This window comes from Lepus europaeus, chromosome 16 (genome assembly GCF_033115175.1).
Source record: "Lepus europaeus isolate LE1 chromosome 16, mLepTim1.pri, whole genome shotgun sequence".
In the NCBI taxonomy this organism is placed as follows: domain Eukaryota; kingdom Metazoa; phylum Chordata; class Mammalia; order Lagomorpha; family Leporidae; genus Lepus; species Lepus europaeus.
The window spans coordinates 88,814,208-88,828,084 of NC_084842.1; the positions used below are offsets into that span (position 1 = coordinate 88,814,208).

Sequence of the window (13,877 nt, forward strand, 5' to 3'; positions counted from 1 at the left end):
GAGGGCCACAGAGCTGCCCTCGCATCTGGGCCTTGGTGCTCTGCCTCGCGTGCAGGCCCTGGGGGAGAGGGCATGGAACGCAAGCCGGGTCTCCCACGTGGGTGGTGGCTGTCCGACTACCTGGGCCATGACCTGTCGCCCCCAGGAAGCTGGAAGTGGGAGCAGAGCCAGACTCGGGTCCAGGTGCCATGTGAACGGGGGCACCACGCCCAGCAGCACCTCAGCCGCGAGGCCAAACAGCCGGCACACAGGCCACGTCTCGGTGAGGAGAGCCCTCCGTTACAGAACAGTGAGCGTGGATCCTGAGTTCTGTGGGACGCAGCGCTTTAGCGCGACAGGCGTTTGCAGCGGCTCTAATGACGCGCTCACCCTGGCTCTCAAAGAGGAGGAGCGGGCAGGAGGCTAACTGGGAGACAGACTCGGAGAGCGCGGGAAAGACAGGCGCTGGTGAAGTGGGGAGGCCGGGAGCAGTGACCTGGGACCCCACCTGCCCACGCCCACACAGCCACAGAGCCCCCGCACGCCGCGTTAAACTGTATTTCTACAACGGTCGTGTAACGCGGCCACATCTCACAGCTGTTAGGTCAGACGGTAAATAATGCCCACGCTAACCTTCCCCTTCATGCTTTACTTTAAAATTCCCCAGGGCATCATTTCTGGCGTGGCTGAAATCTGGGAGAAACTCAGGCCACCCATGTGGAAAAATACATGCTTTTTAAAAAATTGAACAAAAATATTAATTCAACATGTGGCTCAGAATCAAGCTGAGAGCCCTGCAGTTCACAGACGAGTTTTGATTTTTGAACAAGCAGGATCTGCTCCGCCAAAGACCGATTTCCAGAAGATAAATCCTCAACATCCCGCTTTCCTTACGCAGCCTCCAGCAGGCCCACTCCCAGGGTCCTGAGGGGAAAGCGAGGACGCTCCCAGTGCGGGGAGGAGTCTCGGCTTCTCCGGGAAGGAGCCCACACCTCACCTTCTCAGCCTCCCGCCTCCCGACACAGCCTGCCCCGGAGCAAGGCCTGCTCTCCTGCTCTGGCTACTCACTCCACCTTCCTGTTCTGCTGCTCGGAGGGAGGGGGGAGGAAGGGGGGGGGAGAGGGGGGAGAGGGGGAGGGAGGGAGGGAGGGAGAGAGGGAGAGAGCGAGGGAGGGAGAGGTAGAGGGGGAAGGAGGGAGGGAGAGGGAGGGAGAGAGATGGAGGGAGGGAGGGAGGGAGGGAGAGGGAGAGGGGGAAGGAGGGAGAGGGAGGGAGAGAGAGGGAAGGAGAGGGAGGGAGGAGGGAGAGGGAGGGGGAGAGATACAGAGAGAACTGGCTTTGTGCTTTCCCAAAGCACCTCCTGCCTGGCCCTCTCTGCCGCGAGCCCCCCCCCCCCCGCCCCCCCAATCTGTGACCCGGCTCTGAGGAGCTCACTGACTCACACCGATGAGGAAATGCGCCCTGCGGCCTGCGCGAGCTCAGATACCGCATTCCCACTGCCCACAGCGCTGCCCCAGGCTGGGCAGGGCCAGGGCCCGGCGGCTGAGACACCGCATTCCCACGGCCGGAGACCACAGCGCTGCCCCGGGCTGGGCAGGGCCAGGGCCCGGCAGCCCTGAAGAGGTTTACGCTGGGCCCCGCACGGGCTCCCGCTCACTGGTAGGGACCCCGCCAGGCAGGGCTGCCGCAGAACCTCACGCGCACAGGAAGGCCAGAGGCGCTCACCAGGAGCCTGGTGTCCTTGACGACGCACAGCAGCTTGGTCCACTGGCCGAAGCGCTTCTTCCGCAGCAGGAACGCGCAGATCCTGGCGTCCCTCACCAGGTCCATGGAGGCCTCCTCGGAGGGCCACTGGTGCCGGGCCTTCTTCCCCTTCCCGTCTTCCTCCTCCTCGTCGTACGACTCATACGAGCTGCTCATGGCGTCCGAGTCATAATCTGTTGACAAGAAGGGAACGGGACAAGGTCTCCTCGCCGTCCGCCGCGAGCTCCACAGTCCCCCACGTTTATTTCTAACGACAGAGAACTGGGTGACATGGGAGATTTGCCCCTTAAGAAACAAGTAACTGGCCGGCGCCGTGGCTCAACAGGCCAATCCTCCGCCTAGCGGCGCCAGCACACCGGGTTCTAGTCCTGGTCAGGGCGCCGGATTCTGTCCCGGTTGCCCCTCTTCCAGGCCAGCTCTCTGCTGTGGCCTGGGAGTGCAGTGGAGGATGGCCCAAGTCCTTGGGCCCTGCACCCCATGGGAGACCAGGAGAAGCACCTGGCTCCTGCCTTCGGATCAGCACGGTGCGCCGGCCATTGGAGGGTGAACCAACGGCAAAGGAAGACCTTTCTCTCTGTCTCTCTCTCTCACTGTCCACTCTGCCTGTCAAAAAAAAAAAAAAAAAAAAAAAAAAGAAAGAAAAGAAAAGAAAAGAAACAAACAAGTAACTACGACTTACACCGTGGGAACTGAACAACTCCAGATTGAAGCGACTGAGAACTCCACTCAGAACTTCTGGACCATCTGTCGCGGACAGGACCGAGTGCAGACCCAGAGCCCCTCCCCCCGGGCGCGCAGGGCGAGAGCCACCTCACTGCGCCACAGCTGCTGCACCGGCCTCTCGGCCCCCGGCTTCTCTGCCTCACGTCTGCCCCCACCGTGTCTCCTTTCCAATCCACAACATCCGCCGCCGCTCTGGGGCTGCCACACACACCCCTTCCAGTCACCCAAGATCCACCCGCCCCCGGCCATCCTTGGAACTTCCAAAGCAAGGTACACCCAGCCTTCCCAGGGCAGGCACCCCTCTGTGACAAATCGTACACCCAGCCTTCCCAGGGCAGGCACCCCTCTGTGACAAATCGTACATGGCCAGGACTTCAGTTTCCCAAGCATCTCGCAGCTCCTACCCCAGGGTCTTGGCGCGTGCTGCTCCTTCACACCCCTCTGCCTCTGCCTGACAATGCTCTCGTGTTTCAGGGTTCACCTGACTGGTGCTTCTTCCACGAAACCCTGTGTCACCAAACCTGGGTGCTAGGGACTGAACGTGTCCCCTTCAACATTCAGATACTGAGGCTTTCCCCCACTGGGGACGTATGTAGAGACAAGGCTCTCAGCAAGTGGGGTTATTAAGACGCAACGAGGGCACAAGGCTGGCAGCCCACTCCTCCTTGTAGGAAGAGAGAGACCCCTGCCTCCACGTGCGGACACCATGAGCCGACAGGCCAGGGAGCCAGCTCACGGCAGAACCCAGCCCTGCTGGCCCCTCTTCCTGACTTCCAGCCCCACCCTGTGAGCAATCGGACTTCCGTTTTCGCCCCTGGCCTGCCTGCCTATGACCTGGGAGCCGTGGCCTCTGGGCTTTCCACACTGCCTAACACGAAACTTACCACCCTGCACCGCCACTGTCCCAGACCTGTCTCCCAGTCAGGGCCCAAGCCTGGGAGAAAGGCGGAACACTGCTGAACGCGACATCGCTGGCACGCAGCAGCACGCCAATCTCTGCTAAGGGAGCCGAGGTCACTCCGGCAACACCCTCGGGGTCGGCTGGCACGCTGGAGACATGACTAGCTGAGAGCGACCGCCATCAGCACCCCTCTCCCCAGGCAGGTGGTAAGCTCCTTGAGCAGGGTCTGAGTCATCTCTGAATTCCCTCTACGCCCGGAACCATCTGGAACACATCCCCTTTCCAAAATAACTCCGAAGAATGAACACCTAAGAGTGAATGAGAGGGGCGAGGCAGCGGCTCGCGGGGAGAGAGGATGGCGAGGGCAGCCAGACGCTCCGGGGCTTCTCACCCACCGCTGCTGCCCAGCACTGCGCCGGCCATCGGCCAAGCCCGTCTGCTGCGGCAGCCAGGAGCGCTCACTCGAATGCAGATCTCAGTAGAACCCCACACTGAGTGTGTCCAGTGTCCAGTGAAGGCTGTGAGTACTCGCTAGCCCCCGGGAGCCTCGGTGCCAGCGCCGGGCAATGCAGACGGCAGGTGCGGCCACCCGGTGCCGCCACCCGGTGTTGCCCGGTGCCGCGCGCAGAGTGTGAGCCAGCCCCTGCGATGAGCTGCAGCCGAGTGGATGAGAAGTCTGAGGACGGCACACCCGGAGCAAGGGCACTGCCAGTCCCAAGCGCTTCAGAGGCATGGGCCTTCCGCAGCCAGGGGCCACCTGGGGGGTGCGACGGGGAAGGGGCGGGTGCCTGGGGGTGACATACACACAATGCTGTTTCCAGGATGCCGGGTGCAAGCTCACTGTTTATTCTCTTTGTTAAATATAGTGCATTTTCCCATAAAGGGGTTTGTAAAGACTTCAGCATGGCTAGAACACTGGGCTATGGAGGGAAGTGACAGAATACGACAGAGAAGCCAGGCGGGGGTGGGACAGGGCAGGCAGAGACTTGGGGTGGGCAGTGGACGCGACTGCTCTTTGAGTTTAGGAACTCGGAGGATCATGAATCCCTAAGACCCAGCTCATTTTCAGGAACGTGAGTTTAGTAAATATTTAATGAACGAATGAAAAAGATAAATTCTCTGTAAATGGGCAAACTGCCTTTGGTTTGGTTCATTCGGGAAATGAGCTCCGAGCCCTTCTCATGCCTCTTACGCTCGTGTACAGCTGCAAGGCCTGCTTCAATCTGTAGCCAGCGCGGGGCCCTCTCAGCCCTCAGCGACAGGACCCCGCGTGCTCACTGCGTGACTGCTGCGAGCCCACACCGCTGCGAGGTGGCAGCCCTGCAGCGCGCACCTGGGTCTTCTGATTTTAGCTGTTAAGTGCACCACGGCCCTGGGAGTCCTCGCCCTCTGCGGGGAGGGGCGGGGTCTACAGCGACACAGCAGACGACCAAGCCACTGTCTAGCCGCCCTCTGACGGAGCAGAAACACCGACTCGCTGTTTTCAAAGGCTTCGGCCTACGTAGCAGGAAACAAAGAAAAGAACTCCAGCAGCTATCCGGAGCTCTCGCCATCCCCTGTTCACTGGGCTGCTTCCCGGCCCAGCAGGCAGAGCCGTGGTCGGGGACTGCCTGTCTGCGAGCTTCAGATTATGCTGTTAGGACTTTGTGAAAACTAAGGAAGACGCAGGACGGAGAGTGGCTGTTTGTGTCCTGGCCCATGGCACCCCGTCCGGGTACTCAGAGATGAGCGGGAGGCGCAGGCACTGGCGTGCATGGCCTGGCGTCCCAGGTGGACATCTGCTCTTTGGAGAAGATGGGGCAGACCAGAGAGCCGCACGGGGCTGCGTGGCCCCGTGTGCCAGCACCGCTGCTGTGACACGGCGGGACTGCCCTCAGCGCCGTTCGGATGGGGTACGGGATGCCCAGAACCACTGCATTTGACCCAGAAAGCACTGCCCCGGGAAAAGATGAGAAAAGGGCAACGCTGCATACCCGCAAATCCCACAGCCGAGAGCCAGGAGCCGGGGCCCTGAGGGTGGCGCTGCCTCAGCCCTCTCTGGGCCCCGCGAGTGCAGACCAGGCTGAGGGATGAGCAAGTCCTGGCGTCCCGACTCCTGCGCCAGCCCTCAGAAACAGCAGGAGAACCACGGGACAGCGGCCATCGCCTGTGCCCTGCTGGCCCTGACCAGGTGGGCGGCAGCAGAACCAGGCCTCTGCCTGCACTTCCGACCTCGCTTTCCAGAGGGAAGGCCGGCGAGAGCCTGAGCGGAGGACGGCTCCTCCAGGGCGGCGGCCGCGTCTTCTCCCTCCTGGTGCACTGCAAGTGTCTAAGCACCACACGGGGCACGGAGCGACCTCCACATCCGCGTCACACAGGGCACGGGGTGACCTCCACATCCGCGTCACACGGGCACACGGGGCACGGAGCGACCTCCACATCAGCGCCACACGGGGCACGGGGTGACCTCCACATCCGCGTCACACGGGCACACGGGGCACGGAGCGACCTCCACATCAGCGCCACACGGGGCACGGAGTGACCTCCACATCCGCGCCACACGGGGCACAGAGCGACCTCCACATCCGCGTCACACGGGCACACGGGGCACGGAGCGACCTCCACATCCGCGTCACACGGGCACACGGGGCACGGAGCGACCTCCACATCCGCGCCACACAGGGCACAGAGCGACCTCCACATCAGCACCACACGGGGCACGGAGCAACCTCCACATCCGCGCCACACGGGGCACGGAGTGACCTCCACATCAGCGCCACACGGGGCACGGGGCGACCTCCACATCCGCGCCACACGGGGCACGGAGCGACCTCCACATCAGCGCCACACGGGGCACGGGGTGACCTCCACATCAGCACCACACGGGGCACGAGGTGACCTCCACATCAGCACCACACGGGCACGGGGTGACCTCCACATCCGCGCCACATGGGGCACGGGGCGACCTCCACATCAGCACCACACGGGGCACGAGGTGACCTCCACATCAGCACCACACGGGCACGGGGTGACCTCCACATCCGCGCCACACGGGGCACGGGGCGACCTCCACATCAGCACCACATGGGCACGGGGCGACCTCCACATCCGCGCCACACGGGGCACGGGGTGACCTCCACATCAGCACCACACGGGGCACGGGGTGACCTCCACATCCGCGCCACACGGGGCATGGACTGACCTCCACATCAGCACCACACGGGGCACGGGGTGACCTCCACATCAGCGCCACACGGGGCACGGGGCGACCTCCACATCCGCGCCACACGGGGCACGGACTGACCTCCACATCCGCGCCACACGGGGCACGGGGTGACCTCCACATCAGCAACACACGGGGCACGGACTGACCTCCACATCAGCCGGGCAGGCAGCCTCTGCTCACTCAGCAGGATGGAGCACTCACTGCCTGCTAGACACAGACCGTGTCCACCTTCAGTACGGAGCTGGGGAGGCAGGAGACAGACGGACTCCAGGGGAACACACCTGCGCTCCGGCTGCGCTCCAGCGGACCCTGGGGGCGCTCCTCAGGCTTCCATGGCGGCTCACAGCAGGACTCGGGGTACCTGCCAGTGGGGACCAGCGTGCGCACCCACACGGGCTCCACACAAGGCCAGGCGCAGGCAGCAGTCAGAGAGCGCGGGGCAGTTAGCAGCGGGGGACAGGTAGTGGGTAACCACCACAGGGGTTGGGGACCGGATGCGGCAGGACCTCGCGAGCCAGCCATGGCTGCCGGGAAGTTCTGAGTACAGAAGTGGTCTGACACTCTAGAGCAGCGAGTCTGGCTACGTTCTGCCCTCACGCTAGAGAAACACCTGGGACTTCCAGGAGCTCACGGAAAATGGGACTTTGATGGCCTTTTTACCATTATTACCACTGTTACTATTTGAAAGGCAGAGCAAGAGCACGACAGCTCTCCGTCCACTCGGTCATTCCCCGCATACCCACACAGCCAGGGCTCGGCCAAACCAGTCAGGAGCCAAGAGCTCAGCTGAGCCTCCCAAGTCCGTGGTCATCTTCTGCTGCTCCCCAGGCATGCTGGCAGGAAGCCCGATCTGAGGCAGAGGCAGCACCCCATCCCAGGCACTCCAAGATGGGATGCAGGTGGCCCATGCAGCGGCTGCACCCACTGACCCACAAGGCCCTCCCCCGCCAGCCACCCTGCAAGGCAGCCTCGGACACCGAGTCGTTTGAGGTCTCTGGGACGCAATGCCCGGAAGCCAATCTTGTCTTTCTCAGAGGAACACGCGAGCCCCAAAGGCAGGCGCCGGGGAGCTCTCTGCGGGCCCGGGGAAGCCGGGGTCACCTCCGCACGGCACCTGTCTTACGCAATGCACTTCCTGTGGGCACAGGCCCTCACCCCACGAAGTCACAGGAGCACTTCCGTGAGTGGCTCTTGAGTGCCGAGAGGGACAAGGACAGAAAAGCAGGGGGCATGGGGACTGAACATCTGCAAGCAAAAACAAAATCTCAATCTGAAGCCAAAACCCCCACAAGAACTGAAGCTGAGTCTGACTGCATCGACTGAGCCGAGCCAGAACCCACGGCCCTCCCGTACAGCCAGGATGGGGCAGCCCACGGCCCTCCCGTACGGCCAGGACGGGGCAGGCCACGGCCCTCCCGAACGGCCGGGACGGGGCAGGCCACGGCCCTCCCGAACGGCCGGGACGGGGCAGGCCACGGCCCTCCCGAACGGCCGGGACGGGGCAGGCCACGGCCCTCCCGAACGGCCGGGACGGGGCAGGCCACGGCCCTCCCGTACGGCCGGGACACGGCAGGCCACGGCCCTCCCGAACGGCCAGGACGGGGCAGGCCACGGCCCTCCCGAACGGCCAGGACGGGGCAGGCCACGGCCCTCCTGTTTGGCCGGGACGGGGCAGGCCATGGCCCTCCCGAACGGCCAGGACGGGGCAGGCCACGGCCCTCCCGTACGGCCAGGACGGGGCAGGCCACGGCCCTCCCGTACGGCCAGGACGGGGCAGCCCACGGCCCTCCCGAACGGCCAGGACGGGGCAGGCCACGGCCCTCCCGAACGGCCAGGACGGGGCAGGCCACGGCCCTCCCGTACGGCCAGGACGGGGCAGCCCACGGCCCTCCCGTACGGCCAGGACACGGCAAGCCACGGCCCTCCCGTACGGCCAGGACGGGGCGGCCATGAGGGAAATCTGCGAGGCTCTGCAAGCAGGGAAGCGAGCACGGGCTGCACCCCGAGGTGCACAGGGCACGGGACACCGCTGCCGCTCATGCACGTGGCCTCTGACCAGCAGACTCCCCCTGGAGGCTCACAGCTCCCCAGCTGCCGAGGGATCTCCTCCTGTGAGGTCATGGAGCCCTTGGACATGGATAGGCACAACTCCAGGTCCCAGGTACCACTGACGGCTGCAAGTCGTCTCACTGGAGGGAATCAGAGACGGACGGGGTCGGTGCAGTGCAGACTCGACCAGCCTCTCCCCACCACCCAGGAACCGCCACCTGCCAGCTCCGACCGCTCGGGGTTCGTGTGAGGTCTAAGCTCTGGACTAGGTCTTCTCAGTCCACGCCACTGGGACTCTCCTGTCAAACGCCGGCCGTCCCAGAATCCACAGCGGATGCCTTCAGCCGGCCGGCAGGGCTGACTCCAGGAATCTGCGGCACAGGGAGGCTTCCTTGGAACTCAACGACTTTTCTCTCGGGAACCTACCAGCGGCGGCCGACGGCCCAGCAGAGAGTGAACACGGCAGCCAGGACACCAAGAAAAGACGTGGCCTGCGCTGCCGAGCTCGGGCTCACGCACTCAGAGCAGCAAGGAGCTCTCGGCTCTGGGGGGCTGCGGGGCCCAGCGGGGCTACACGACAGAGGCTGCAGATCCTCATGGACCGCTCCTCCTCACGGCACGGACCGGCCAGCACTGCCAGGGGATCGGCTGGCAGTCAACGTGAGAGGGCATGGTCCGCAGACACACTATGAGGGCTGCACAGAGTGTCTGTGAGGAATGGGCACACAGTGTGTCTGTGAGGAATGGGCACACAGTGTGTCTGTGAGGAATGGGCACACAGTGTGTCTGTGAGCAATGGGCACACAGTGTGTCTGTGAGGAATGGGCACACAGTGTGTCTGTGTGAGCCATGGGCACACAGTGTGTCTGTGTGAGGAATGGGCACACAGTGTGTCTGTGTGAGCCATGGGCACACAGTGTGTCTGTGAGGAATGGGCACACAGTGTGTCTGTGTGAGGAATGGGCACACAGTGTGTCTGTGAGCAATGGGCACACAGTGTGTCTGTGTGAGGAATGGGCACACAGTGTGTCTGTGTGAGGAATGGGCACACAGTGTGTCTGTGTGAGGAATGGGCACACAGTGTGTCTGTGAGGAATGGGCACACAGAGTGTCTGTGTGAGGAATGGGCACACAGTGTGTCTGTGTGAGGAATGGGCACACAGTGTGTCTGTGTGAGGAATGGGCACACGGTGTGTCTGTGTGAGGAATGGGGCACAGTGTGTCTGTGAGGAATGGGCACACAGTGTGTCTGTGAGGAATGGGCACAGTGTGTCTGTGTGAGGAATGGGCACACAGTGTGTCTGTGTGAGGAATGGGCACACAGAGTGTCTGTGTGAGGAATGGGCACACAGTGTGTCTGTGTGAGGAATGGGCACACGGTGTGTCTGTGTGAGGAATGGGCACACGGTGTGTCTGTGTGAGGAATGGGCACACGGTGTGTCTGTGTGAGCCATGGGCACACAGTGTGTCTGTGAGGAATGGGCACACAGTGTGTCTGTGTGAGGAATGGGCACACAGTGTGTCTGTGTGAGCCATGGGCACACAGTGTGTCTGTGAGGAATGGGCACACAGTGTGTCTGTGTGAGGAATGGGCACACAGTGTGTCTGTGTGAGGAATGGGCACACAGTGTGTCTGTGTGAGGAATGGGCACACAGTGTGTCTGTGTGAGGAATGGGCACACAGTGTGTCTGTGAGGAATGGGCACACAGTGTGTCTGTGTGAGGAATGGGCACACAGTGTGTCTGTGTGAGGAATGGGCACACAGTGTGTCTGTGAGGAATGGGCACACAGTGTGTCTGTGTGAGGAATGGGCACACAGTGTGTCTGTGTGAGCAATGGGCACACGGTGTGTCTGTGTGAGGAATGGGCACACGGTGTGTCTGTGTGAGGAATGGGCACACGGTGTGTCTGTGTGAGGAATGGCACACAGTGGGTCTGTGTGAGCCATGGGCACACAGTGTGTCTGTGAGGGATGGGGCACACAGTGTGTCTGTGAGGATGTGTGCCTACAGCCCTCTCAGTGAGGTGCTCCACATTCAGTCACCACAGGACCCGTCTGCACACGGTGTTCAGCCTCTTTCCTCAGAGAGACCTGATGGCGGGGTGAGAGGTCACACAGGTCACACAGAGGTCACTCAGGTGACTCACCAACATGGCCTCAGCTCAGGGAAAGGAATCTGGCTCAGCCTGTGGACAGCCCAGCTGCAGCCCGCGGAGACCAACACTGAGGCCTGTACCTGACGGCACGCCCTGAGCTATGTACCGGCCAGGAGCAGCAGGCTCACCACTGCGCCACTCACATCACGCAGGGAGAATAGCAGGAAACGCGCCGCCCTGGTCCCCAATGCCGCCCTGGTCCCCAAGGCTCCTGCCGAGAGCATCCTGGTGTGCAGAACGCCCTCCCCCTCACAGCCCACACAGCCTCGCTGACCACCAAGGAGCTCATTGTACACCAGGCGGAGTAAGACAATGGCTTATGCTCCGGAAATCACTGGCCTCGCCGTATTCCCCACCACCATGCGAGAACCGACCACACAGCCTGGAGGAGCGGCTCCCGTTGCTCCGTTGTTGCACAGTCAGCTGTTGTGCAGTCCCGTGGCAGCACCTCACGGGGCTGGGGCAGTGTCTCCCAGAACACTTCTCGCCAGGACACGTTCCGACTCGCGCTGCTCTTTCCAGAGCCAGGATTCCCGGGTCTGAGAATGACGGACGAAGGTGGCGTGGCGCCTCTCACTACTACTTGGCGATCCACTAGCTTCCCTTCCCTCAAACTGTGACCCATGGAGGAGGGCAGCCCGTGGTGTGGCTCCGTGACAGTGGACATGGGGGTCTGCCACCTGGCCACCCTGGGCTCCGCGTGCCAATACGCCAACAGGCAAAGAAAGTGGCCAGCACAGTGGGCGTGGTGGCCGGCGCGACTGTGGAGACCTCACTACCCCATGACCACATGACCCGGAGCGCCTCGTCCGCCTCCCACCCCTGATTACGGCTATGGGAAGGCACCACCACCCCGCACAGGAAGTCCCAGTGCACGCGGAGGCAGGGGAGCACGGACGGGAGGTGGAGGGCAATGATGAGTCCCAGCCACAACCACCGCCAGGCTGTAGAGACGCGGACAGAGCCGGTCACGCACTGCTCTTCCTGTTCTGATGAGGGTGGATCTGTGCCGGCTCAAACTCCTGCTTCCCTCCGCTCCCCTCTCCCCTCCCCTAGAACCAGAGGGCACCAGCGGTCAGCCTGTCACAGAACACAAGACTCGGGCTCTGCCTGAAGAGGACGAGCACCGGCTGAGGCTGGATAGACAGGTGCTGTGTCCTCCTTGCCAGGCCCAAGCACACCCGTGCTGCCGTCTGCGTGGAAACCCAGCGTGCGGCGGCCAATGGACAGGTGCACTGTGGCAGCGCCACCCAGCGTCACCCGGCAAGGCGGCAATCCCGTTTCCCAAAGCCCCCTTCTGGGACTGCTCGGGCTTAGGGTGGCCAAGAGGGATCTGGGGGTGCTGCGGAGTTCATACACTGCCGACAGCGGCCACCCTGCCACCCCTCAGCACCCTGTGGACCCTCCCCGCTTGTCCCCGGGGCCCTGGGCTGGCGGGCACGCGCCTCTGTGGAGGGGGGCTCCAGCTTCTGTGGCTTGCCTGGCTCACTGAGGGTGGACAGGTGACAGACAGAAGTGGGCTTCAGTGTGTCCCCCAGCCCTTCCTCCTGCCGCCCCTCAGCACCCTGTGGACCCTCCCCGCTTGTCCCCAGGGCCCTGGGCTGGCGGGCACGCGCCTCTGTGGAGGGGGGCTCCAGCTTCTGTGGCTCTCCTGGCTCACTGAGGGTGGACAGGTGACAGACAGAAGTGGGCTTCAGTGTGTCCCCCAGCCCTTCCTCCCGCCGCCCCTCAGCACCCTGTGGACCCTCCCCGCTTGTCCCCGGGGCCCTGGGCTGGCGGGCACGCGCCTCTGTGGAGGGGGGCTCCAGCTTCTGTGGCTCGCCTGGCTCACTGAGGGTGGACAGGTGACAGACAGAAGTGGGCTTCAGTGTGTCCCCCAGCCCTTCCTCCCGCCGCCACTCAGCACCCTGTGGACCCTCCCCGCTTGTCCCCGGGGCCCTGGGCTGGCGGGCACGCGCCTCTGTGGAGGGGGGGGCTCCAGCTTCTGTGGCTGAGGGTGGAGAGGTGACAGACAGAAGTGGGCTTCAGTGTGTCCCCCAGCCCTTCCTCCCGCCGCCCCTCAGCACCCTGTGGACCCTCCCCGCTTGTCCCCGGGGCCCTGGGCTGGCGGGCACGTGCCTCTGTGGAGGGGGGCTCCAGCTTCTGTGGCTTGCCTGGCTCACTGAGGGTGGACAGACAGAAGTGGGCTTCAGTGTGTCCCCCAGCCCTTCCTCCCGCCGCCCCTCAGCTTTCCTCAGCTTCTTCTGCAGCTCCCACAACAGCAGCAGGCCCCATCCCCAGAAAGAATCCTTCATCCGGGCACTGGGAGCTGCACACAACCATCTCCAGTTCTGCCTAACTGGAAGGGACGGGACCCCAGCCTGTCCTGTTCCTCACGGAGAAGCCGTGTGCTGTCATGCGGCCCGCCGCCTCCCCACGCCTGGGCTCTCCTGCTACCTGCTCGCCTCTGGAATGAGGGCCACACAGCGTCTGCCCACAGGCAGCCAAGAGACGGCGTCGCCGGAGCCACACGGGCGTCTCAGAACGAAAACTGCTGAGGACCCCTCAGAATCAAACAACGCACTCCCACGTGCACCCTGGGAAGCGTGCTGGGAGAGGGCCGGGGCAAAGGCAGCGACCTCTCCCAGCTGCCCCTCCTCACTCACAGCCACGGGAGGATCCGGGGAGCTCTGAATTACATCAGGACATTTAACTCTGTGTTTCCTGGCTAGCCTGCTGTCATCTTAAAAACCTGACACTTAGAAATGACTTGAATGGGGGACCAGAGCTGTGGTGTCGCGGGTCAAGCCACTGCCTTCAACGCCGCCATCCCACGGGGAGACCCAGATGAAACTCCTGGCCCCAGCTCTGGCCTGACCCAGCCCCAGCCCCAGCCCCAGCTGTGGTGACCTTCTGGGGAGTGAACCAGAAAATGGAAGATAGATCTCTCCCTCTCTCCTTCTCTCCCCTCCTCCCACCCATGTAACTCTGACTTTCAAATAAATAAATAAATCTTTAACAAAGAAATCACTTGAATGCATTTTTGCCACCAAGTAGTTCTTAAATGAAGGAAAAATTAAAACATTTTCTTATGGATCTCAAAAACCTAAAACTGCACA

The 13,877-nt window shown here is 62.9% G+C and overlaps 1 protein-coding gene across 8 annotated transcripts in view; it reads right to left on the bottom strand.

Moving 5' to 3' along the window:
- Positions 1-13,877, bottom strand: part of AFAP1 (actin filament associated protein 1) — a 183,215-nt gene that overhangs the window by 78,097 nt on the left and 91,241 nt on the right. For all 8 annotated transcript variants that reach the window (XR_009868165.1, XR_009868162.1, XR_009868164.1 and 5 more), the window contains exon 5: positions 1,705-1,916. Coding sequence is in view for 4 of the 8 variants with exons in the window: in XM_062212641.1 (XP_062068625.1) it covers positions 1,705-1,916 (212 nt within the window). In the remaining 4 variants the exon portion in view is untranslated. The remainder of the gene's footprint in view (positions 1-1,704; positions 1,917-13,877) is intronic.